The 27,855-nt window shown below is 39.1% G+C and overlaps 1 protein-coding gene across 8 annotated transcripts in view; it reads left to right on the top strand.

Annotated features, from left to right (window-relative positions):
• Positions 1-27,855, top strand: part of WDFY4 (WDFY family member 4) — a 128,713-nt gene that overhangs the window by 54,934 nt on the left and 45,924 nt on the right. For 7 of the 8 annotated variants that reach the window (XM_071564296.1, XM_071564294.1, XM_071564293.1 and 4 more), the window contains 8 exons: positions 26-264; positions 1,594-1,703; positions 2,660-2,851; positions 3,409-3,548; positions 16,175-16,252; positions 17,170-17,373; positions 18,236-18,287; positions 19,597-19,763. In XM_071564296.1, coding sequence (XP_071420397.1) covers positions 26-264; positions 1,594-1,703; positions 2,660-2,851; positions 3,409-3,548; positions 16,175-16,252; positions 17,170-17,373; positions 18,236-18,287; positions 19,597-19,763 — 1,182 coding nt within the window. Of the gene's footprint in view, positions 1-25; positions 265-1,593; positions 1,704-2,659; positions 2,852-3,408; positions 3,549-16,174; positions 16,253-17,169; positions 17,374-18,235; positions 18,288-19,596; positions 19,764-24,060; positions 24,101-27,855 lie in introns of those variants that run through there. The other variant, XM_071564299.1, reaches the window with a different exon arrangement.

Below are 27,855 nucleotides of genomic sequence, written 5' to 3'. Positions count from 1 at the left end.
ACTCTGCTATTTTGTGTTTTCACAGGTCTTAGAAAGCTCAGGTTCTCAAAAGGAAGTTTTCCTCAGTGTCCTGTACAACTGTTTAAACAGAGCCATCCTATACTGCCTATCCAGACCACAACAATCACTGCCTGAACAGTTTAATGTCCTGAACACTCTCAATGTCCTGCAGGAGCACTGGGACATTATTTTTGCAACTTACAACTCAAATAATAATTTTGTCATCTGCCTGATGTACTGCCTTTGCCAACTGAACTCGGGCAGGTATAAATGATCATCTCGTTATAATGTTTGTTTACAACTCTGTGCTGTATTTCTGGGAGTGGGTGTAGAGGAAGAGATTTTACAGAACTGCGGTAATATCCATTTGGGGTAATGACTAGAAGCTGAGATTGAGCTGGATCCAGCATTTCCAGTAGCCTACTCACTTCAGAGTAGTATCTGGGGCTAACAAGCTTAAACTGATTTCAGTGGAGCTGCCTCACAAGTCCATCAGGAAAATGGGAATTTAGAAATCTTCCTGGGATGTGGGCTAGAATGACTCCACAAGCATGCAGGTGGCCATTATCTGAGACATCTGCGTGGGCTAATTTAATGAGATGTTTTCTCTGATTCAGCAGCTATTCATGTGTGGGTACATTTAAAACATACATAAAAGTGTACATGGATCTTGTGAATCTTTCTGTTATTGTTACTTGGATTTCAGCTGCAAAGTCTTGGTTGTACTGAATTTGGGAGTTTTGCTATTGACTTGGTTGGGCTAAATAGAACATCCATACCCACTCTGTTGTTCTTACAGATGATATGCCAGACATACTCTTGCTAATGGAAGTGGGGGAGTTATTTTGGAAACTTCGCTTTTTTTCCCCACAAAACTAATATTGGCAAATGCTTTATTCACTATAATGATGTTTCTCATTTCAATGAAAACCTTCTGTACCACTTAGATGGTCTGAATTGAATCCATTAGTACAGTATCACATGATAAATTATTTGAACTTTCCAAGGTCTTTTCCTGATTGTTCTTATTCCAGTCAGATAATAATTTCCAGGCCAAAACTGTTTCTTGTATAAAATAAGAACAGAATTATTTAAAAAAATAATTATAGAAGTGTTAATGTTATCTAAAAGCCAAACATGGCAAATCCAGGGAATCGGAATTGTGATAGTTAAAAGAAAATCAGACATAAAAATGGCAGCTTTGTTATACGAGACATACAAGATGCCCAGGGAAGCTGCCAGAAAGCTGCATGTAGACTGGCTGCATCAATACAGCCCTGTGTTTTATCTAATTGAGGTGAATGGTAGACACAAATGTAGGGATAAGGCATGTACAGCAGAGTGACCTATAGGACCTTGATGACCGCTCCTTGACTTTGAGAACCAGACCAGCAGTGGTTTAGTTCTCACTTCCTGTAAATTCTACATTATTGTGTGATTGGTGTAAGCCCTTGAGCCTGGAAATACTGATCTACTAAATGAGTAAAGCAGGAATGGATGTAAAGAAACACCTGTAGCTTTTTCACTGTTCTCTATTTGTTCTAAGTCTGATTTCCTCATCTGTCCTTTTTAATTATTATTTATTTGTCACAGCTGTTTAGAAGGTTTTGGAATGGATGCAAAACCAAAGCTGGCTTCTTACCACCAAATTTTCCTTGCACCCAGTGAAGAGGAAAATGGCAACCTGCCTACTCCAGATGATGGTAATTTATAGTGCAGGTTCCCTGTGGCTTACAGAGCAGGGAAGTGCCTGGCCTGAGCAGTTATCAGAACAGCTTGTGCAAGTGCTACTTATTTCCTCTTCAGGGTATAGGCACTGCAGGCACAGCACAGAGAAAGTTGTGCTAAACAATCACTTGTGTTTGCATCATTCCTTTTTATTCAAAAGTGACACCCAACATCCTCAGAAGTAACAGACATCAGTTAGGAGAGTTCTCCCGCTTCTTACGGCCAGTCAGTGGTCAGATACATACTATTTGTAGCTTTATTTCTTTTTTTCAGGACCCGTACAGAGCTTGTGTCTTTCTGTTGTACACAGCAGGAAGCATTTTGCTCTTATAAGAGACACCTGGGAAAAATTTGGGATTGGATTCAGTGTGAGGCTTGTCAGCTGAACCCTATGGCAGAGCAGTGCCCTTTTTTATTCTCTTATATATTGACGTTGTTATGTTGCAACCAAGTGAGTCTGATTTGCAAGGAAATACAGCTGAGCATCTCAGCACTTCCTTTTGCAGTATTATCCTGCTGTGCCATGTTGTTTCACAACTTGGTTACCTTAGCACTGTCAACTCTAATCATGTTTGGCAACATCAACTAATGTCTTTTATGTGCTTTTGCATTCTATATATGGTAATAAGATCATCAAAATTCTGATGAGATAGTTTTCAAAGGCAGAAACCAGGTAGAATCATCTGTTGCTCCTACTTGTTTCTTTCAGGGAGTTGAAATTTTGTAAAAGAAATGACCCTCTGTTTTCTCTCTGTCTAAATAATCTGGTTTAGAACCTGTGGAGGCAGTAGACAAAAAGGAGCAACTTCACTGACTCCAGCAGTCACTCTGCACCAGTGCTGCTCCAAATTAGATGGTTTTGCTTTATTTGTTGCTTGACTTGTGACACAGAAAAAATGATACTCCATTTGTAGTTTCTTTCATTTCCTAGTCCACCAAGAGATTCTGAGAACAATAGAAATCATCTGGAAGCAGCTCATTTCTCAGCGGCGGCAAGCTCTGGAGGACACTTACAAGATGGATCTTTCTGTAAAAGGAAATGACAAAGAATGGGACATGAAGATAACAGAGATCACTCCTTTATGGGAAGAAATCATGACAAAAGCATGGCAGCAGTTGATAGGTCTCTGTTCTTTTATGGAACTTTCATTGTAATAAGCAAAGAAATTGCAGTAAATGGATTGCCTGATGGAAAGCTGACAGTTCCTTGGTTACACCCTTTATCACTTGCTAGATAAAGCAGATTGTCACTTTCTCTCATTCAGGACTGGGATTGCTTTCTGTGTCATATCCCAGCCCTTCTGTAATCACCTGGTGATGTAGGGCTCATGCCGTGCTGGAAGAAAGAGAAATCTCCTTAGATGATTGCATCCCATAGGAAAATTTAAAAGGGAGGATATCTGGGTGAAGAAGGACATTGAAATATGTGTGGTGCTGCAGTGATACCAAAGTTCACATTTGTGTAATGAAACTGATCTATGGCAGACCTCTGTGAGGCTTTTAAATAAAAACTTGAGAACTATGTGTTAATTCAATTCTCATATAAATAGAAGAACAATCCATCTGGAGTGAGGCACTGCCATGTTGTTCTGCCTAGTGTAATGGGGATACAATCCCTCTATCTTCTGACAGGCTCAGCTTCAAGTCTTAAAAGCTTTTTTTGTCTGTTCTCGCCTACAGCATCTGAAAAGAAGCTTCTCCAAAATAAACCAGGACCAGGCCTGTCAAAAAGCAAGCACAATTCCTGGAGTGAAAGCATCTCTTCAGCTATCAGGTCCATTCCTGGTCGAAACACAAAGGAAATAATATGCAAATCAGAGGTAAATTTTGCTCTTTGTCTTTTCTGGCTTGGTCACCGGTCTGCCTTTTGTATGTCCCTGGAGAATTTTTCTGGATTTGGGAGGCTTCTGAGTTTGCCTGTTGATTGACATGTTCCATTGTTAAGTAGACACCTATTGCAGTTGAGGATCCTTTTCTAGGCTGCTAGAAATAATCACAAAGAAATAGTGACCTGAAGAACTTCTCTTGGCAGCCTTAACATATAATGGAATAATGCATACTTTTTACATAAGGCTCAATTATTGTACTTGAAAGGAAAATCCTAATCAGCCCACATATGTTTGTGCTTACAGAGCTCTGCTTGGGGCAGAGCAAGGTGAGGAGATGCCAGCTTTGCTGGTGCTTCTGACTTATATCACTTACATAAGCCTTGCCCTGCATACTGAATTAGTAGAAAGGATCAGGTATTATCATAGCTGTCCTTTCATTTTCTAATCTATATGAAATATTAAAGGTCCAAATTTTACTTTAGCCCCTAGGAATAAGGAAACAAGTGTTACATAATCCACGGATGGGTTTGGAATATATGCATATTACTGTCAACATTGCAGCTGAAATATCTTTTCCATGTGTGAGCTCCTTCTTTCCTGAGGGAAAAGGCCGTTTCCATGGGTTTTTTTCCTGGGTATTTGACAAAAAGAGAAATAAAAAGCACCAGATTGATGTTACATGTAAATGTGTTGGGACTAGCATAACTAGCTACAGGGTAGGGCAGCAGTGCATTGACAGAATATTTAGAGCTTTAAACCAAGCTTGTATTGCAGTGCTCAACATATTAATGTCTTTTTTTTCTCCTGCTGAGGAGACAGTGTGCCTGTTAGAGCATCATTTTAGGGAACCTTAACCCTCTAGCTAAAGCTACGGCAGATTACAGCCTTATACCCAGTGATGCCTGGTTCACTTCCAGGTGTGCTGACCAGGAATACTATGATACCCACCTAATGTGGCTAATAGTTCCTTACTGAGCTACAAGCATTTTCTCAGCACGCCACAGCATCCTTCTCATTCCTTAAAATCACTTTGCTGCTTACAGAGAGAGCAAGTTCTTCCCAGGTACATATGTATACTGTGATGTCATACTACAGAAGCGTCGACTATTTGCCCTGGGGTCTGTTTAATTATTTTTTAAAATTAATTTTGATTATTATAGCTGATTACACCTCAGTGAGCAATGTAATTGATATTTGTAAATGTATCCCAAGGAACATTTTGTACAACATGCTTTTTGCTGTTGAAGGTTAAAGACTCCGTTATTGGTTTTTCCCTAAATATGCCCACATCATTAGTTCCTCCAGTGAAAAGGTTGCCATCTGGAAAAGGCAGCACGGAGACATTATTCAGGCACAAGTGCATGAAATTGGTGTTTCTACATCTTCTGTTTCTCTTCTGCAAGGAAGCGGCTTGTAATTAAAGAAGCTGGGTTTGGAGGAAACATTACTCACTTGGTGTTATTCCTTATCATGTCAAGGACTGACAGCTCCATAGCTCTGATAAATTATTCTTCTCCTTGAGATATGAACCTACAGCTCCAAATGTTCTCCATTCTCCCCCTCCCACTTTCTCCCTCTAGCCTGTTTTTCAGAGTTTGATGTGCTTTTTAGAGAGGGGAAATCTACGAGGAAGAACATTTATTTGCTTCTGAACAGCCCTCTTCCTTCATACACTTACAATAAAAAAAGTTACATTAGAAGTTAAATTAAAAGTAAATGGTATTTGTGCTTCTAATTCATATTTTTGACCACTTTGTTAGTCACTTTAAAAAGTGCTGTAATGCAATTTTGTATAATTTTCTGTGTCTCAGGTGGCTTCTGTAGTCACTTGGGAAAGTGATCTGTAGATACTGGCCTCTGTCTTCACTACTGCTAGTTAGGAACTTATGTCCTACAACAATAGGAACCTAGTTGAAACTTGAGAAAAACAACAGTATGAACTATGTAGTGAGAAACAAAGGCTTTAAATCCCATAGTAAAATAAAAATATTTGCATTTACAGAGAGCTAAGCATGGCGATTCCTAACTGAGCAAAACTTACTCAGGAAAGTGCAGAAATACAGCCAAGATTCCAGAAAGAAAAAATGGTTTGGTTACTGGACTATTAATATGATTCCTTTATCAAATGAAAAATAAACTAAGAAGTTGAAGCCGTAGTAGCATTTGCTGCAGATTAAAGCAAACAAGCAAACAAACCCCAAGCAACAAAGCACTGCTCCTAAAACTATCAATTTCTTTCCTGTTGTTATTTACAAGATAGCAAGAGTGTTTTGAGACCAGTCCTCAATCTGGAAAAAACAGCAAAATTCAAACTATTCACTCCAGCAAAGAATCAGGTCCCATGTTTCTGCTGTACTTTCAGTCATGTTCTCAGTCATGAGCAAAGCCAATTTCCTGCTATTTGGTGGCAAACGTCAGAATTAGCAATCAAATGCAGCTGTGTTTTCTGCCTATTTCTGAATTCACGCTTTGCTCACATGCTCTGGGAGGCATGATCATCTAGAAAGGAGAGTGTAATCACATTTCTGGTAATAGCATGGCAATGATCTACTCTGGTAATTGCTACTTTGTACTTTCTTGGAAATCTGTGTAGCCATGCAGGAACAAGAGAAGCACTATGCAAAGTCATATTTTTTGATTCTTACAGGTAAACTTGGGTAAATTTCCCAGTAGGAGGGTCTGTAAGACTGAATACAATGCCAAAGGTTTCCAAATCTCTGACTTTCTGTTTCAAAGTCAGCCTTTTGATCTCTGGTTCTGTCTCCTCCCTTCTTCGCCAGTTCCCTTTCCCCCTAGTTTTGCCATCAAAATCTAGGAATTTAATTTTTAGCTTAGCAATTTAATTTTTAGCTTAGCAATGACTGATTGGTTTTGATATCTTCAACAAGCTGCAAGAGCAGCAAAGGACCACCGTTAACAACTGCGTTTCAATTAGTCAACAGCTTCTACCATGCAGTGTCCTGAAGTTCTTTAGAAAGAGTGCCTGAGCAAGGTTGCAAGCAGCATACTTCTAACTCCTGTAAAACACACTGCCTCAAAGCTGTAGATATAGCTGTTATTCTTTACAAGAAATGCAGAGCCTACTCAGTTTTACAGGAGGCCTGATTGTGCCAGTCATCTTCTATTGGTTCATTTACTACATTCCTCTATGCCAGAGTCCCATAAAACTTGAAAGAATGAAATAGAACAGTTTTGTTAATCCCAGTCTTCAGAAAGAAAATTTCTTAAATTGTAATTGCAAAACCAAAAACTTTACAGTTGGATTTTTGTCAGCAAGCATACACTTGTGTTGACAGCTATAGATAAAACTGGCCTCCTTTGTGTTGGTTTTGTCTGTCTGTGAGAGAATTCCTCCCATTTCAGTGAGGGGAGAATGCAGGCTTTGAACTCTTAAGGATTATTTTAGTAGTTTGATGGACAGCTTGTTTTTGGTTTGTTTTGGGGTTTTTTTAGTTTTGCTATGTGTGTATTCCCCATGCTTCTCTTAGCCCAGCAATTGAAAGTGTTATTGTTACAGAAAAGTATTTGTGTGTTACATCAAGAATAACAATATTTTTAAATTGCACAGCCAGTAAAACATCTTTAAAAATCGTTTCACACGTAACACTCATCCTTAAGATAAATGTGGCTAGTATATCTAGTGTATAGTGATTGACCTGCAGTACTGCATTATGTTTTGAAAATTCTTTGAACATAACATTTCCATTGGTTTCAGTGGGAGTTTGAACTATGGGCCTAAATTCCTTCTGTACTGGATATGTAAACCTCTACATCGACACTTACAGATTTCTGATGTGTGTTGTACAGTGCTAGGCTTACTTACCTGTCATTGTTGTAGCAGACAAAGGGCACAGGGCCACAGGTGTCACCCATAAAACTAATTTTATTAATCTAAAATTAACACACTCAAAAAGAAAGAAGAAGAAGAAGAAGGAGAAGAAGAAGAAGAAGAAGGATACTTCAATCTACAAGTTACTCTCTATATATTCTAAATCCCTCTCATGGTCACTTTTCATTGGTCCATGACAGTGTCTGTATACTCTGCTACAACTTTTAATTGGATATTACATTCTCTCCAGATGTAAATTTAGTTTCATGAGAAATTGTCAGCACACATTCCCATTCTCACAGCTTGCTCATTTCTGAGCTTCTTTCTTATCTGTTGTTCTAGCTATTTCACTAGTTTTCTCACAGTCTTTATCATCTCTTGCTGCTACAGCTGTTCTGGGAGACCATATTTCATCCAGATCAAAACCACTTGCAGTCTCAATCCCCACACTTACCTAGAACAAATAATAGCTGCATCACAGGTAAAGAATTAGCCTTATCTAAGGCAGGGCTCTCACTCCACTTGATTCCATCTCAGGGAAGAACATCAGAGTTCCATTTGCTCCTGGATGTGGTTTGCTTGATGCTTTTGCAGTCATGTTTACAGGTTTTGGAGAAGAGGGAGAAATGACCTGTTTAAAATTCTGGGGTGAGATGTCTTTACAAAAATCTGTAATTTGTTGCATAGTTTTAAAGAATGCTTTTCAGGCAAAAGTGTTTGATGTTGAAGTGGAAGGGTGATGATTTATAACAAGGCTCTTGTCAGGGCACAGAAGACTTGTCCCTAGGATATAAAATCAGTGTTAGCTCAAAATGCTGTGTCAGAACGCTTTGACTTCTGTAAGAAAGAAGCTTTATCTCAAGTTGACAGTGATTTTACAGAGCCTTTGCCATTATAACACACAATGGCAACACTGCACCAGCAGCTGAACCCAGAGCTAAGTAGTGGACCAGTGCCATTAAATCGTAGCTACTTCCTTCCTCAATTGTTATAGCATCTTTCAATAACTGACTGTAAAATCAAGGCTGATGCAGATGAGCCTGGGTTTTCAAACAATTGCATCAGAGAATGGTTGTTTAAGGGGGAAAAGTATGCAAAGCAGTGAAAAGAAAAGCAGAGTTGAACAAAAGCCTTAGTTTGCTAAACAAGAAATTGGCTGCTAATTTTGGATGAAAGAGGGTCAAGATCCACTTAACTGTGTATGGTAAGTAAAATGAAGAAGGTAGAAATACTTGAAATATGCTCACAATTTTTACCAATCACTCTTTTATCAGTCTTCTATCAGTTTTTCAAGTTAACTGCATTAAAACAAGCAAACATTTAATGATATTTCTTTGAAAAATGCATCATTTATGTAACATGTTTATCTTCATAATAGAAAGATAATTAACATCACTAATTATCTAATTAAGTTCATTAACTATCCACCAACAGTGCACCGTGAAGTTGACATTATGTTCTTCTGTCAACAAATGCTTTGATTTCATAGGAAGTAATTAAAATGTAAATTAGCATGTCATTAAATGCACAAGGGAACTTTGAAATCAAATATTCATTTCAAAACTGCTCATAGCACACATTTTTTTACTTCAATGAAAGCAGACACTTTACTATTAATGATGTATATTAAACAATTTCCATTATAATATTATTGTCTTGTTTAATAACTGCCTCAAAGCTAAATTACAACATGCTGCAGCAAGCTGGAAAAAAGTTTCTTTAACTTTGAACAAAGAAAATTTTATGTCTTCTTATGTGGATATCTCAGACACTGCTCATTTATAGTTTTCAGATTATTTACAAGATCGTAAAAAAATAATTCAATAGGTCTATTAAGATGAGAAATGCATGAAAACATGAAATACAGAACTATTTCATAATATGTGATACAAATAACCAAACTTTCTGAAAGGTGTTGGAATAATTTCCACGTTCATTGAAGATAACTGTTTAACACAGAATTGGAATAGAAATGTTGTATGAAGGTGCATATGAACTTTTAGGCTCAATCAGATTCACAAGCCCCTTGCCACCCAGTCTGTCCCATAAAAAGCCCTAACAGGTTGCTACAGGAGATGGTGTATAACAGCACAGTGCACAGTACATAATCTATCGTAGCAACATTGTCTTTCTTGACTTATATCAGTTTCATCTTAAAACCTGCAATACAAAAGATATTACCCCTTACAGACTTTTTTTGTGGGTAACTCTTCAGAGAGAGTTTCTCTGTGTTTTTAAACTCAGTGGTGTTCTGTGGTAATGAAGTCCCTTCATTGAATTACACATCATATGCAGAGATGTTGTCTGTTACTTCTCCTGCATATTTTTTAAATATGCTTTTGCCTTTCAAACTAGAGATTGTGTCTGGTCCAGGTTTAAGTTTGGATATAGGATTTCAGCAAGTGGAATTTCATGCTTACAGCCCTTGGCATCAAAGTCTCATCTTTCAAGAGCTGCTGGTTGCAGAGTTTTATTTTCACCTAACAGAGATGATGCCAAATGAGTCAAACAGTGTTAATGTGGATGAAAGAGGAGTTGTATTTGGTTGCAGATAAACCCTAGAACCAAGTGTTAGCCACTGAAACAGACTTTTTTTTTTCAGAACACATAGACAAATATTTTTTATATTTCTTGTTTCAAATGTGTTTTCTCCTGTCTTCTTTGTGATGCAGTATTTTATTTATAATAATTTCAGAAAGAAATTGTTTGAATTAAGTTACTTTATATGGATTGTTTGATTCAAAAGCCTGAAGCAGAAATTGAAACTGAAAAGTAAAAAGCAGAAAATCAGAGGAGGTCCTAGAAACCTATACAAGATTGACTTAAATGTTTCTTCTAAGTGAAGGTATAGCTTGCTAACTCTGCTGAAGTCTGTAACTATTCATTTCTTGTTGTTCTCATCTTTGCTAGCCCCATTACGGTTTGATTGTGCCTGTGTTCTATTCATGCTTTCTGCTGCAGAGCAGCTTATACTGGAGGCACTAAAAAACTTCAGAAGTAATCTTGTTACCTTTAAATATAAGTCAGTTTAGGAAAACTGATTGTTTTGGGGGTCAGGAGAAAGGTGTTTCTTTGTATTCTGTCCTCTGATCTCTAAGCATACACTAATGTTTACAGAATTCTTTCATCAGTTAAAGGGCACATTTTTCTTAAATAAAAGCCATGATTCAAGAAAACATGATTCAAGAAAACACCAGTGCATGAGGCTTTTGGACAAATACGTTGAGATAGTATATAATAAAGTCCCAAGTTGCATACACGTGTAGCATTTCAGCATTTTAAATAGAAATTGGAAAATGGTAAGAACAAGTGAAGGCCCAAAGTCTGACCTTCACCTCTCACTAGATGTAAAAGTTAATGCCTCTGCTGTAACAGGATGGAAACTGAGCCCTCAAATGGTTGAGTGATTTTTCCTGAAGTCACAAAAGTTATTCTCAAAGATAGAATTAAAGAACAAACATGCCTTGATTCTCATTGTGTGTTTTTGCTATTAGGGGACAAGTTGTCTGTTCTCTCAGGAATTAATCTTTTCAGTAGTATCATCTGTTGAAGGACTTGTGTATGTGCACATGCATACATATAAATAGCTGCTACAGAAGTAGACCTGCTTCTGTACTTCCTGAGTTTAGTGGATAAATACAGTGTGGAAGTCTCATCACATGTACACCATACTTTAGGCTTATCCTTTGAAACCCATTCCTGTGTGTGGGTGCATTTATGATGCACTGAAATATGGAGGATTTTCTCATTAAGTCTGCTATTCCCCAACCAACTGGCAGTGCCAGGAATCCATCCATGTTCCTTAGGAGCAGTTGGCACTGTGCATTAGCCTCCTAGTGGGTTGAGGCACAAAGCTTCCATGCAACACTTAACTCCTGGAACTCAGTCTGTTGAAATGCTAAATGAATTTTGGCAAAGCAACAAGAAAAATCCACATGGCAATAAGAATTTTGTGATTCAAAAGAGCCTGCAAACAACCCTCAGTGTGGAGAGTGTATGTGAAGGACTAGGATAAACTGCTCTTTAATATACTAAGGAAAACATATCTGCCTTAGCTTAATGATGACTTGGTGATTAATGGAACTATTTTTCCTCTTATGAAATAAAACGAAACGACTTGTTCCCTAATGCATAGTTGATTATGTGTAAAGTCATCTGGTCACAGGATGGGTGGCTTACTGTTTGCACAGGGTAGCAGTGCACCTTGTCTCTGATTCATCATGTTAGATTTAGTAGCAGTAGTAGACTTGGAGATGTTAGGCACTTTGTTCCTCTCTGAATAGAACAGGGCTGGTGAACTGGAGACTCACCCAGCTCTAGTAATTGACTATAACACTTGGATGCTTTGTAAAACAGCCATGATAACTGTAATCCTATCCTCTGTTTGTGAGCCTGATGAGGACAAGATTAATTGATTTATTTTCTGTAATTTAGCAAGAAAGGACCAGAAGTACTGAGCTTTAATTGCACATATCAGGAGGGGAAATTCTGATTAGATATGTGGAAAAAGGACGAGCATGAGAACTGCTGTGAATACAAGATAGTTTTCATATGTCAAAAGAGTTCAGACTCAAAACTTTATTGACAGTCTGGCCCTCTGGCTGTGTCATAGTAGTTCAATTGTTCTCTGAAAAGAGTATTAGCTCTAGATGAGGATTGCATAAATCATTTGCTTTTGTGAGAAAGTGTCTTCTTCCTAAGTCACATCCTGAGTGACAGGAGATCCCCACTGGTTAGGGCATGCAGTCTAGAGGTCAGAGATGGGATATGGGGCTACTGAGAGGAGCAATACTGCACCACATGGATGCAATTTAATGTTGAGCTGCTAGGTAACACATACTTGTGAAAAAATGAACAATTAGTTCTTTATAAAATAACATTCTTTTTGTTCTATTTAATCAGCTTTTTGGCTTGATTAAAGATATGAAATATATCACATTAATATAGTGCAAATTTGTCATTCTAATGATGCTAATTTCCTGTTTCCTTCTTTTGGAATCATCATGTACAGAGGTTTTAAGGATTATTAATTGTCTCTTTTGAGGTTCAAGTGCTGCATATATATTATCTGCATGCTTGTATCTTAAATGCTTGGACTAAAGGCAAATCTGCAACCCTTCACTAGCAGGTAACCTGTACCTAAAAGTTGTGAAATGCATGTCTAAACTCATCCCTAAACAGTGATTTCTTGAATCAGGATCATCAGATCTATTTCTGTCATGCACAAACTCTTTGCTACTGTTACATATGCTATTTAAGTGCAGTTTGTGGCAGACCTAAGAGCTCATTACCTGCTGTTCTATTTTCCTACACTCACGGAATACTTTCAGAAAACCCAGTGATTGCTAGAATGGCTGTAATAAGATCAAACCCCCTTCCTTGTAGAATTGTGAAAGTTCAGATATTGAATATTTGAGTTTTCTTTTTGTCTCTTTACAAAGTCTTTTGCCTTTTGCAAGACCAAAATTATTTTATCTTGAAGTTTATTTTAATTTTTTAAGAATTTTGGCCCATACTTTTGTGTGCATGTGTGCTCTGTAATGTAACACATAGCCTTTAGTTCTCCAAAGAAAGCCTCAAAGTGCAGAGCTCCAATGGCATGGTGTTTCTTCAGGAACGAATGTATGGTGTGAATGGTATGTGTGGTGTCTGTATCATGCAATATGAGTTTATTATGGGGTGTGGGAGTGTTAAGTCATCTATATATATTAAAGGAAAATCAGACAGAAAGCATTTGAGAGCTTGGTAAAGATTTGCTAACTCAGAAGTCACATATTAATCTTCCCGCCCCGCCCCCCTCTCATTACAAGCAGTCATTTTCTCTCCTATTTGCATGAGGACTCCATGCAGCAAGAGAAATGGTTTTCGAATCTATGAGGGTTTTTTGATTTTTAATAGGAAAAGAACTTGTAATTTCCATCACATTTTCAAGCTTTAAATATTGGTTGGTGGCAAAATTATCTGATTCTGCTTAGAATGTGATTGTCTAAGGCTGCAAAGTAGAGAAATCTGTATTAAAAAAGACAAAGTATGATTTTATACTTAGATTTTTAACAATTATCAAAGCTGGCATATTGTTCTTGTTTAAGATAGGGGCTACACTATGACTGTTGTATTCAATCTACTGAATAATGAGTTGCAATTTTAATGGTAAACACCTACAATTTTTAATGGAGTCTGTTTATTTGTTAGAAACTTGTTTGCACTAGTTGTTAATTAAGCACCATAATGCAATTGTTTTGACTGAACAATTAATATGTAATAGCCTGGTCTATATTCTCCATGTTTATTATCTTTTTCAGATTTTAGGTTTGTTTGTTGGTTCGGCATAGGGTTTTTTCTTTTGCGCTTTTTTTCCAATCACAGTCATCTTCAATTTTGTTAACTGTTCATTTCATTTTACAACCGGATGGTTTCCCTGTGGGGATGACCAATAAAGACATGTTCATCTGGTTGAAGATGGCTAGTTATAGCTCATTTGGAAGCCACTGTGGAAAGTCTTCATTTGGCCAGATGTGACTAGCAGAATTTTTCCTTCCTGGGCCCCTTCATATGTGTCACAGGCTAAGAGCTGGTCAGTGAGATCTTTGCAACATGGGCTTTGACATTAGGGGTCAGATCAGTGACCAGGAGTGAAATACAGACTATGAGTAACTTTGAAACAGCTTCCAGTTGAGCAGTGACTTGCCTTGAATAGCCTAGGAATATCTAAAATTCTTGTTACTGCTTGGAGGCACTGGTTGTCCACTCTGAATGCCTTTTGCCCTATGTCTGTGTACAACCGTGATCTCTGCTCCTTGCCTATTATGAGCCTGGCTTAACAGCAGAGATGCTGTTGCTTTCTAGGTCAGCATTTATGGGAGTTTTATATGAATTATGGAATAGTTTTGTGAGGCCACAACTGCGATTACAGGTTTAATGATGCTTTAAACAAACAAAAATATAATGATTTTCATCAGTGTAAAACAGGAGCTTCCTGCAGGGAAACACCAATAAATGTGACTTCACGGCAGGGGTACAGACCTGGCTGGCAGCCAGCAGTAATCAGCACACCACATAGACCTTGTATGGTAACTTAATTATAGCACAGTGCAAGCAGCAGCTAAACAGTTTGCTGTGACAAATCACTGCCAGTGGGGCACAGAGTCCACACATCTGAAAATTATCCACCTGATCCATGGCTTTAGGTAGTGAGAGGCTGGGACTGTCACAGCCAGTTTAGCCTCGTACTGTGACTCACAGAAATCTCACCTTTGTCAGGGAAGCTCAGGTGGTCATGAGAACGTCATATGCTGCTGGGGGCACTCTCACCTCTTCTGTGTAATCTCTGAACAGCTTCTGCCTTCTCTGCCACCTCTAATCCTTAGAAATTTATCAAAAGACAAATACTTCTGCTTCTCTCTGTAATGTAGTTAATGGTCAACCACTCTGAATCCTGTTGGGTTTTTTTGAATTCCATAGCTTTGGTGTACCTTTTGAAAGTTCCTGGGAAGGGCCAACAAACTTATTTTGATTTCATGATCAAATAAGCCTGCATCCTTCTAACGTATTTGGCTGGCACATGGATCAGATATTTACGGTTTATTTAGATATTGTGACTTTTGGGATGCTGCTTCTTCCAGTAGTGATTAGAAGCATCATCCTGAGTCATGTGTTGTACTGTTGACTTAAACAGGAAAAAAAAGTTGCTCCTTCAGAGAGCTTTTGCTTTAAAAAAATTTACAACAAGTTTGCCCAGAAGATCAGACATGGCAGCATGTATTTGTAATGGAATAGCTGGAATCTTTTACCAGGAAATACACTGTAAAACAAACAGGAGATTTTTTTTACCTGTGATTATTATTAAGAAGGTTGTGATACTGAACTCTTCCTGAGTAGCCACTTCTCAGCAGTTATACCAAGAGGAGCAAGGGGAGCAATAGATGGAACAACTATTCTTGTGTGTGCTTAGAAAAATTAGAGTTATAAGACTCCAAAAGTCCATGAGTGTTGGACAGCCTGTTAAAACAGAGTCCTATGCTGGTTCTCCATTTGCCTTCATGCAATAAGATGAAACAAGACAGTAGGTTACTTGGCAGCTGTTTAATGCTTCAGTTATACACACAGCCTTTCCATATGCTTCACCTCTCTGATCAGGAAACAAAAATGTCTGTAGTAGCTTAATGGAGTAGAGGCATTTATTGTCAGTGTCATCTTGCACTAGCACAACTCTAAAAGTTTCCAGTTCTAGAGTTAGCTCAGATATCCCTGCATCACAATCCTATTAAATAGTGTATTTATACACCAAGTCATGTGTTGCCAGAGGACTTAGGCGCCTAAATTTCAAAAATGTGTTTGGAAACACGTTTTTCTTGTCTTAAAAAAAAAAAGGGCACATAGACAATACCTTTGTTAGCATTTTCTGTTTATGCAGAAAGGATGGGGCTGATCTCTATGGACCCTTACCTCAGTCAGGGTCTCTACAACAGATAATTTTCTTCTATGCTACTTGCAGTACTAAGCCAGCTCCAAAAGAAGAAGCCTTACATTTTCTTTGCTGTTTTCTTTTTCCTTCTGAGTAGTTCTACTAATGACTCCTGTTAAGATCATGACTATGGTGTGAGTGTGCAGCTTGCTCTCAGATGATTGCCTCATCACTATACTGTCTGGAGAGCCATCAAACTTGCAGACCCAGGCCATATTCCCTAATTGTTCTTATAAAAGACAGAGCAACTAATGCCTGCTTCTGTCCCTCACATAATTTACACCTGCAACAACTTGGTGTAATGTGTTCTGATGTTTTTCCTAGGGATTTGTGTCATGTATGGAACAGTACCGAAGAATTGGGCAGGAGCTGTATGCTTCTTTGTACAAGAACCACATACAGGTAAAGAACAGGAATATTGCGCAACAGCTTTCTGTTGTTGAAAGGTTGCTCTTGGACTACATTGTGAAATTGGGCATTTTAGAAGTGAGAGGAATAGCTCGCCTAAAAAATTGCTGAGAGTTGATGAGACAATATTCCATTCCTGACATTACCACTGAAGTGTGATACAGCATCACTCAGCAATTGGATCCCCACTTTATTTTCAGGAGCCTTTTTTGCTTTTATTTAAATGAATTATTCTGCTCTCACAGTGGCAGAAATGAAACTGAGGACTTTGACTTTTTTTTTCTTAGCCGCCAGTAAAACTTTTCAGAGATCTCAAGCTTAACCGATAGTGAAAAGTCGCAGGTGTGTTTCTGTTTCAAGATTGGCCATCAGGGACCAACAAGCATTTGGTTTTTTTTAAATTCTCACCTCTTCTCTCCTTTAAATTGATATTTTAGTGCCCACCAGCTCCCTGAACACACCTCCTAAGTAGAAATAATTAAATCTATACCTTACTCGGAGAGAGCACAGTATACTTCTGACTGAGATGTTCAGACTGTGTTTTCAGCGAGGATGGTTGTTGCCATTTGTCAGAAAGAAATGAAGTGAATTACACCTCTGTTATGTGGTTCTCCTGACTCATTGCTTTTGAGTTGGAAATATAATGAAAGCAGCCATTTTCAAGTTTGTGACATGCTTATATTAGTCACTGTATCTTCTAGTCAAACTATCACTGGTTTGATTAGTAAAATCTCCCACAACACACTTCCAGTGGTCTCTTGGGCTTGCGTTTGCTGGGTCTGCAGTGTTCCCTCTGCAGTTATCCCATCTGGTAGGCTGCATAGATCCCTCTGTATCACTGGGGTGGTACCACTGCTGGCTGAGAGGAGGAAAGTATCCAAAAGCTGGCACAAAGGATTTCTGTCCCACAGATGCAGCAGTGTGGTTACAGCAAAGCAGCCAAGGACTGGATGATACTTGAGGACCAACTTTTCCACAGAAGGGGCCCATGGAGAGATGCATCACGATCCTTGGGACCACGATGGATTCTTGATTGTTATGAGGGGCCTTCACGAATGAGGAGGAGGATTCAACATGTGAACACCCAAGCAGCAATGATGAGAATGAAGAGTGAGGTAGAAAGCTTTTTTCAGGAGTTGTACAATATCTGTAACAGTTGCTGGTAACTTTATAGAATCACAGAATCATTAAGGTTGGAAAAGACCTCCAAGATCATGGAATTCAACCTTTGACAAATACTTGCATCTCTTTCTCTGGTTCTTATCACCTGTCTCATCAATATGCTGTGCCATGCATAGAGAACCCACTGAAGGGGTCTGATTTTAAAAGGATAAGAGAAGCTACAATGTGTTTAACAGCAGCAGAGTGATTTGTATACAATCTTCCCAGAGAGATGACAGTATAACCTGTCCATACTTTTCTACCTGTAGTATCTCAAGAGTGTAGCCTTTCCCAATGTATGCAACAGAGTCCAGTTAGAAGAAGGCTGCACTGTCCTGTTAGTCTTGTGCATTTTTGTGCTGCTAGAACTAGTGAATGATCAAAAGGGGAATTAGAGTAGTTTAAACTAAGCATTGAACTGTATATGTGGGGTATGTACTACTGTCTGTCTTTATAATCTCTAAGTGCCAAATCCTATCAACCAGAACCTGAAGCATTTTAGCATGAGGTTCCTATGTCTAGGACATTTTCAGCTTTTATGTGAAGCTTGGATTCTGGCAATTTTCTGTAGACTGGGTGGTATGATTTTTATCCTGTAACTGGCCTCATGCAGGGTTTGTTTGAAAAGACAGTAGTCCTTTTGCTTAATTTTTGACATTTTTTTTTCCTTTGGGTTTCTTTCCAGTGAGTTTATTTGAATTTCCAAGGCCTTTATTTGCAACATAGTTCTAATCAGTGTTTTTCTCTGCACCAAAGTTTTGAGTTATGTTTTCCTGTCTGCATATTCTACTCTAGTCATACCTAGTCTCTTTTCAGGTTCTCCTAGCAAACAGAAATGAAACAACTTCCCCTACTGAAGTGAATCCAGGTAAGCTTTTAGAGCTAAATTACCTCATCAAGAGGGTGGACACAAAGAATCAAAGATAATTGGAATTAGTATATGGAATTCTAGATCAAAATTTAATCCAGTGGAAAAAAACTGTCAGTGCTCTGCACTAAAAAGTCAATGTAACTTCGGGGAAAAAACCTCCAGATGCAATTGTTACAGGTGGTATATAAACCGTCTTCAGAATTTGCTGCTCTCTTGTTGCCATCTGAAAGATTCAAAGGAAAAATTCTACCTTGAAATGAAAGCTTTTGGCACTGTTAGGCACCTGGAAAGCTCCCAGTTGCTTAAAATCAGAAGGAAAAGTCAGACTTTTCCCCTGATTTTGGCAGACTCTACAGTTCTACCTCTGAAACTATTTTAAACTAGGTGACAGATGGCACAAAGAAGTAGTAATAGGAATTGTAACTTTCAAAAAAATGTGGACAAAATAATGAAGAGTGGAAGGAAATCACCAAGAATGTTAACATGCCAGACTGTTCAAAATAGAACTAGATTTTTCAAAATCTTACCATTTTTTCAACATTTTTCACTTTCCAAGGCCAGATTTTCCTGATATGAGACATAAAAAGAGGAGGGGTGGGAGAGGGAGTGAAATATGGTGTAGAAGTCTATAGTTTTTCAGAAAGAGCAAAAAAAGATAATTGAAAAAGAACTGTAGTTTGGAAATGTCAGTCTATGGCTGTGGATTTCAGCCAGCTCTACAAATGCTCCAAGTCAAGCTTCTAGTGTACGTTGTTGGAAACGCACAGTATTGTTGTATACTTTTTAGTGTGATAGGACCTAGAAAACAGTTGAGAGTGGACCTTATTGTTCCAGACTCCAACCAAGTAGTTTCTGCATGAAAGGGGTTACAGTCTGCCTCAGTAAGAAGGCTCATCGTGCCTTTCCTCCTAACTGTATGCACTGCATGAATATGCAAAACTTGGGACACAGCTTGGGCAAGATGTAAGTGGATTGTCTCTCCTTGGGTTTTCTTAAGATCTTGCTCAGTGCATATCCCCAGATGACTAGCATTTTAATTTTATCCTAATTTCTTAATCTTCTGTGATTGTAGGAATTTAGTTTGAATTATGATTGATGCCATATATCTGACTTTAGTTCCCTGAACAAAGCATCCTTCTTGAGCAGTCATAGATTTTACTTCTCTCTTGCCTGTTTTTTGCAGATAAATAATGGTATTTCCTGGTATTTCCCAAGGTAGAATATATTGGGTGAAAGTCTAAATTGCACACACTTCTGGTGTCATCTAGGTGCCACTAAAACTGCAATCTCTTTTATGTTGATGTAGGAGAACTGACGTTAAATGGAGCAGAAAGGGAGATGGATAAGAAGGGATTGGACTGTAACCAGCTAACATTCTTCCCTGCTCTACATGAAAGTTTCCATTCAGAAGACTTCTTAGAACTGTGTGTGGAGAGACAAATTATATTGCAGGAGTTCGCAGAGAGCGAAAAGGTAAGAAAGATGAATTAGAAAATTTTCTCTGGGGAGATGGCATTTTAGAGGGTGAATTGGATGTGGAGGGCTATCTGATCCTTTCAGTTCAGGGTTCTGGTGGATTCAGGCTACAGTAAATATCATCACTATCTGTTTCCTTGGAGAAATTACAGTGTTCTCTGTGTGAATTTCTACATAGACTCGTCTTGAAGAGCAATAAGCATTAACCCTTTGAAGCAACAAAAAAAATAGGGCATAGCAGCCAAGATACTCTGTTATGAGACAGTATTGTCTGAATTTGCCAAAGACTTGGCAAATTATAAGTCACTTAGAATTCCTGTCCTGCTCCCCAACCTTTACTCATGCTCAGAGAAGTGCCTTGATCAAATTTATTTATTACCTCTGGAAGAGTTTGCCAATTTTGTATGAGTTGCTAGTTCAGCGATGTTTACATCTTTTCCTAATGAGTACCAGAAAATGTTTTCTTCCTCCCTTAACATGTCTTTTTTTTTTCCTGTCTTCTGATAAGTGCTGGAAAGATTTTTCCCTCTATGGTCACAGAGACTTTCCCTGCTTCCACTTTGATACTTCCATCATGTGTCATCTAGTCAAAACATTCCTGTTCCAACTTTCTTCTCATATTGGACTGAATGCTCTTCTCTAAGGTTTCTTCCCAACATAAGGAAGAGGCAGGTTCAGGAACACAGGGGGAAGACATGAATTGTGAAGTAAATAGGAGTTACTCTTAGGAAGATGGTAACTTTGATGTTGTCAATTTAATCTCTTTGCTCAAAAACCAGCAACCTGCCCTTTGCTTTCAGCATAGTCGCCACAATGGTGGCTCCAGATCAAATCTTTGACGTTGAATAAGCACTGGATATAGCCATTTTCTGCAGGACTGTGGATATCTTGTCATGAGAAGTAGATATGGCCTTGTTGCCTCCTCTTTTGCAGTGTACCTGTTTTTTATAGTGGCATCATTCCCCGGCTGGCCCATGAGTTAGCATCCCTTAGTGGAAGCCAAGAGTCAGACTTTCAGTATTTAAACTTAGTCGTCACAGAGTGCTATGAGAGTTGTACGCAGATATAGAAATAGCTATTTTATTTCTCAATACCATCACTAAATTTTCTTGATGCTTTGCCAGTGGCCAGAGGTCTCATTCCTGCTCTCTAACATGATGACTTCCTCATGCTATGATGCAGTCTGTTTATGTAACATAATTAATTTACCTTTCTCTCCTGCTTTTGTCCCTTCCCCCCATGCCTCTCCCCAGCAGAAGGAGACAGGCATGAAAACATGAGGCATGTTTTCCATGCACTCATCTCATTTTGAGCCTTCAGGCTGTCTGTCTCTTCTCCATGTAACTCTGCAGGAAGCCATCAGAAATGCCAGGCATGTTTTTTTCCAGCAGCAGTCATGGCATTGCTGCACTGACAGAAGTATTAACAAAAGCAGCGGGGGGTGACATTAGCTGTCCTGTGCTCACTTAGTGCACTGGTGTCCTGCCTTGTCAATGGCTGCCTCCTGAGCTGTTTGTGCTTTAAGCAGGCAATTGGAGCCATCTTACCTCCTCCACTGCACAGAAAAGTCCTTGTGATGCTTTGGCACATATGAGATGGATTTCTGGAACACAGGGATAGCTCTTGTCCAGAAAGTGGTCATTGTTTTATAATGTCACCCAGTGTTATTTTTTTGCATTACAATTGAACAGATACTTTTGTACATAGTCAGATATATGAGATTTTGGGTTTTTTTTCAGAAGTAGAAGATCAAACTATATTGACACTGTCTTTTGGTTCATTTTCTGTTCCTCAGCAAATTAAATCAGGAGCATATGGGTGCAGGTGGGATGTTGGTATGCTAATATCTAGTCTTTAATCTTACTTGACAAATAGAATAGAAAACATTTATAGGCATTCCCGTGAAAATAATTTTAAGTATTTAAACAAGATAAGTTTGCCACTTGAACTGCAACAGAAGTGGGCTATAAAGAAGAAAGAAAATGGATATAGTTTAAGTATAGGCTAAAGGAAATTGCTGAGTGGTTAGTCCCTGAGAGTGAAGATTTGAGGGAGCAGTCATGTTCTGTATGTCTGTATGTACCTAGACCGTGCAAAGTTCAGCTATTAGATATGTCTCTTTCCTGTGGCTTTTTTTTAAATGCAATAAACTACCCACAAAGAAATGCAGAAGGGATGGAGGGTCAGGACAGTTTGCAGATTAAAGGATAGTGGGCCAGTAGTTCAGGTACTTTGTTGCTTCACCACCTTTATGGATGGCCTCAGCAGGAAACACTTGTGAAAGCTAGATAAAAGAACTGCTCTTGGTGTGCTTGGGACAAATGTGACTTTGAACTCAAAGGTGGGAATTGAGTCACCTCACTGATGAAAGTTTGCAACTGGTGCTGTAGTTACAGCAGTGTCAAGTAATATCTATATGTATATATCCAAAACACAAGGCGGAGGTCTTTTCTGCACTCAAGTTACTGTGCAGAACTCACTATGTGAAAATATCAGACTGTAGGTGCATATTTACAGGTGTTGCCATCAAGGGCTGTTCTCTCAGAAGTTACTGAGCTGTCATACTCTGGTTGCTTGGTTATACATTTTGCTGAGTCTCCACTGAGGTTTTAGTGTGTACAGGTACACCGAGATTATGCACTGCCTAGTCATGGAAGGAGGGGTTATATTTGATGTGGATGATGTTACAGCACAAGCTGCAGCAGAATTTTGCAAGATAAATGCAAATAGGAACCTGTTCTGACCTAATCTATCAACTTGCCTATCAAAAGGCAAAGAACCAACCTTTAAAATGACCCTGGTTTACCAGCAGAGGCAAGGAGATTGATATCTGCAATCTGAGCACCAATGGCAAGATTGCCTCCCTTACCTTTGCAACCCTAAAGCAGTCCTGTCAAATTGCTAATATGTGGTTACCATGTAATAGGTGAAGAAAATATTAGAAGGTTCAGGAAATGGTTTTGATGTAGAAATTCTGAATTTTGGAGAAAGGTAAATGTCTGTGTGCCTCCAAGTCATTTGAGACTGTAAGAGGTCCAAGCAGCTGGGGCAATGAATCTGAAGTTAACAAGCAGCCACAGCCTAGCAGAAATCTGGGCAGAATGTTTTTTTTGGAGGACAGGCTGGAGAGAGCAAAAGGGATAACAAGAACAGTGATACAAGGGACTAGCCTAAATCAGAGGGATCCAGGGTGTGGAAAAAGGTGCTGATTAAAGAACAGGATCAGCTGAAAGAGGGAACAGCTGTAAAGGGCAGCATCTACGACTGGCAGAACGGTGCAGCAGCTCTGTATCTGCTTGGTGGAGCCAGTGTTTTTAGAGGCATTGTACATGCCTCACAGCTCTGAATAGAATATTTCCATTGAAAGGGAGACCTACAACAATCATCAAGTCCAACTGCTTGACCACTTCAAGCCTGACCAAAAGGTAAAGCATGTTATAGGGAAATTGTCCAAAGACCTCTTGAGCATTGATGGGGTTGGGGCAGCAGTCACCTCTCAAGGAAGCCTGTTTCAGAATTTAACCACTCTCTTGGTAAAGAAAAGCTTTCTTATGTGCAGTCTAAACCTACCCTGGTGCAGCTTTGAACCATTCCCATGCATCCCACCACTGAGTACCAAAGAGAAAACTGCAGAACCTCCCTCTCCACTTCCTCTCCTCAGGAAACCACAGAAAGTAAAACAAAACATCAAGACAGGCCTGTTTTCATGTGAGTAACGTTACACTTTATCCCAGTGTGAGGATGCAGCAGTAAAGTACTTTACATGTGCTGATGTGCAGTGTGAACAGGGAATAGATATTGTTGTCAAAGCAGGGTACTGGGTAGCCAAGTTCTTGGCATTTCCCTATTCTGTACCTCAGCTTCTCTTCCTTTGCTGCTGCAGGCCTAGAGGTAGTCATGGCTACCCCACAGCAGGAAAGGGTGCTAATCAGTAATAAGCATTTTCAGTGTGAAGCTCTGTGCTCAGATGAGAGCATGTGAAGAAGGACAAGGCATTGCAAATCATTACTTGTCTGACTTGCCCAACTGGGTTTCTCTGGCAGTGGAGAGGCTGCTGGGAGACCCTTCCCCAGCTTATGCTCCTCCAGCCTTATCCCAGCTCAATGAATAACTTTGCAGCTATGTGCAAAAGACAGAGTCTGACTGACACTGTAAGTGTCACCCAACCCCCCCAGCAGAATCTTTAACCAGATCCCTGATCTTCTGGATGTGCTCCTTCACCATAATGCTTGGTGTTCCTTGGGTATCTCCTAGAATTGTATCTTAATATCTGCTTCTGGGTTTGGTTTTTTAGTGTTCACCTTGATGAAAAACATCTTTCAATTGCAAGGCTGTGACTGCTCCCTGGATCTCTGCAGAACACCTGACAAGCCCCAGGGCCCTCCAGCAGGCACAGCTCATCCTCTAACAGTTTTTTTCCCTGGAATTATGCAGCAGGTAAAGGAGCAGGCAGACTTTGCTCTGATTCTTCTTGAGGCTGTCATGGGAGAGGTGTGAAGGGCATGAACTGAAATGAACTTGACCTATGGGGAAATTTAAGGACTCGTATTAGTTTTTGGCAGCATTTTCTATTTGAGAGGAGCCTGCAGTGAGACAGAGATGTCTGGGTGTGCAAGAGGTATGAGCATAATCCTGTCAGAACTGTCTTCCAGATGCTATCATCAACTAAGGGATGCCAGTCTTTTAGACTGGTGATGGGCTGGGACAGATGGCAGCTTTCATCACAGAAAGTAAGGACAAAGAGCAGTCCTCATGTCCTCAACCATGTACAAGAATAGAACCTTTTTCTGCTGCCCTCCCTTTTCCCCAAATGTCTGATATTCTTTCCTTGCAGCATTTGGGAAGTTGTTAAAACCTGAGGAGCGCATACAGAAAAAGTGTTTTCTCCTCTACTGGAGTGAGCAAGGGAGGGTGAGTGGTGACTACATGCTAAGAAGCAATGTGCCTTGGGTCTTCCAAAGCAAAGTTGTGACCACAAGGCTTGCTTTCTAGTGAATACAGTGGTTCCAATCAAGTCTGAGCAGAAGAAATTGGATCCAATCTTTATAATGGTTCTGATGTGACCAAATGTGAGCCTAGAGCCCCTACCACTAAAGACTAGGTCAGGCGGATTTAGTTTCCTCTGCAAACTGCTCCATTGAGCAGCTGGAGGGAATGAAGCAATCTGTCATGTATTCTTAAGTTGTGATTAATGAGACGCATGTGTGACTGTTTCAAAGTAAGATGAGACTTCAACAACAAGCAAACTAACAATCATTGCAGGAAAGGTCTTGTCAGTGGCACAGAGGTGGACCGGTATTGCTCTCTCTTGCCATGGGGACATATCTGTTTCCCTAGCAAAAGTTGTGAAAGCAATGTATTTTATTTCATGAGCTCCTAGTAATTTTAAACTGTGGCCCTAAATAACATTTACCCTACTTTAGCGATAGCTTCTTTTTAGTTGATGCACCCTGTGATTCTTCCTTATAAAAAACAAAGGGCAGAAAGGGTATATAAATACAGGTTTAATCTCTATAATTCCTGATACAGTGCTGCCTGAATGCATTGCTTTTATATGTATTTTGTAAAGTTTATGTTGCTTTTGCTGAGCAAGTTATTAGAGCCAGCTATAAGTGCTTATAGGGAAACATGAGATGTGGCAATGAGCAGGAGAAAGGGGTTTCAGGGAGTCCCTAGGCCACTGATTGCTTAGAAGGAATATGAAGATCAAAAATCAAGACGATACCAAGTACACCTCTTATACTCTTTGCATAAGCTGATAGAAGATACAAGATAGTTGGTTAGGTAGACCTCTAAACTGACTTAAGTAGCCATTCTTTTGTACTTATTCTATAAAAATGCTATACTCAAGAGATTGTGTGGCATGGGTGTGTTCCAGAGATGCAGTTTTGTGACTTTAATTTCCTCACACTGTTTTTCCCTGGAGGGACCATGCTAATACTAGCAAAGTCTGCAGGAATAGATGGTTAACCCCTATTTTGTTTTTGAAAACTGCATCAAGATTGTTTGTATCTTCAGATATGTAATTCTTTTACAAATCTGGCACTTGAACTTCAGAGCAGAATATGGCTTTCATGGCTGTTGGCTTAAATGTAACTGGAGCACTTAAAACCAAGAGAAAACTCTATGCCTTTAACTTTAATTCTCTTGTACATCTGAATGAACAGAGCACTCAAGAGATGCAGGGCTTTGGGCAGTACCTTAGAAGGTAATTATTCAATTATTTTATGTCATGTTTGCTTCATTGATTAATGATTCTAGTAGCTTGTGAACTGGATTGTGATCTGTTTTGACAGAAAATGGAAGTTTTTAGCTAATTTATGATAATTTCAAGCTGTTTGGTGTTTCAGTGCAAGATTGAAGGTACAAGACTTGTAGGTACAGGACTGTCCTGGTGGAGATTCTCTCGTACAACTCTTTGTCAGATCTCTCTTACTCACCTGCAATAAAATTAATCACATTCCCTAAAATGAAAAATATTTACTCAGCCTAAGGGCTGTAATATTTCTAATTGTGTAGATCTATTTAATAATATAAATTTGATGAAATAATGTAAAATTGAAGAAATGGAATTGACACTGATGACTGTTACTGGTCGGTTAGTACAGAAGACAGAACATCCTGGGGCTTAGGGTTTGAGGTTTGAAAAAGAGGGGTACATGCTCTCCCCTCTCTCAAGGTCTGCTAACACATCCTGGTTCTGCCTTAGGTGGAATAACAAAGTGATTATTTGTGCCAGACCATATTAGTGACCATGATCAGGCCTCCTTCATGATCTGTGTGCATCCTAAAACCACACACATGATCTCCGAGTCTGATGATGAAGTGAATTTCTTAGAAGTCTGGATTTCAATTTTGTGTCCATATAGCTATTTTATGCAACTGCTTGATGTTTCAATATTCAGTTACCTTCCTTTTGTGAAGAAGTGATCTTTCTGCTATTTAATTACGTCAAGAAACCCTGTGGTTTACTAATGTGAGCAGAATTCCCCAGTATTCTCAGTGCAAGCATACATGCCTCTAAACACGTAATGGCAGGCACTCCAGATAGTTCTGGGGCTGGCATATCCCCACAGAGATAGAGGTTCCTGTGGGATCTGCAGGAGAGGTGATGGAAAAATGCTACTTTCCTCTTGGTTATTATTTAGAGGGGAAAAAGATTGAAATAATTTTCATCGAAAATTACCCACAGAAATCTTCCAGAGCTGTTTTTAAACCTAGAATGAAGAAAACAACCTTCTGTGCAAACTAACAATGAACCCCTCCATTTCGTTGGTAAAATAATCATTTTTCAGTAAAAATATTTAAATGTAGAAACAAAAATTTATTTCATTTATTTATAAAACTACTATTTATATTATGCTGGCGTCAAAGACTGGAAGCTTGTGTGGCAGTGCAGGTCTGTTTCAGCTGACCTGAATTACCCTATGTGTATTTTGGGGTGGAGACAAGGAAGGTTGTAGATTTGATTCCAGAAATAGTGAGGTTCAGAACAAAGGGAAGGAGCAAAGGAGAACCATACTTCCCCTACATATCATCATGTAAACTTTACATGATCTAGTAAAATCAATGCCATATCTCTGTCAATTTTGCATGCACAAAAAGTAATACTGCACCCTTGTTCTTACAAAGTTTGGTAAAGATCATTAAGATCTTAAGAGAAAAACAGACTTTGTGATACTTCTCATACTTACCCATCTGTTCTCCTCAGAACATTGCACTAGATTTCTGAACCAGGAAATTTCTCCTGTTATGTAAATACCTCTCTAATCCCTTTGTATGCAGCCCTCTGGTCCTCATATTTTCAGATGGACTCAACTTGCAAAATTTTACACTCGGTCCTGGATTGTTTGCAATTCAGGATTGTGTGAATTTACAGCAGGAGCTAAGCAGTCAGCGGTTTTCTTAGTATGTAAGGTAGTGTTAGTGTTTTAAGATTTGGAAGCATTGGTGTTTTGTTTTAGTATGAATATTTGAAGGATTTTTGCAAATAGAAGGTGCTTCAGACTGGGCTAATAGACTGATGCTTAGCTCCTGTCTTCTTCACTGGGAATGTAGGAGACACTGGTTGAAAGTTCTGGTTGCAATT

Source organism: Pithys albifrons, chromosome 9, assembly GCF_047495875.1.
Source record: "Pithys albifrons albifrons isolate INPA30051 chromosome 9, PitAlb_v1, whole genome shotgun sequence".
Lineage (NCBI taxonomy): Eukaryota > Metazoa > Chordata > Aves > Passeriformes > Thamnophilidae > Pithys > Pithys albifrons.
This window is presented reverse-complemented; position numbering and strand designations above follow the sequence as displayed.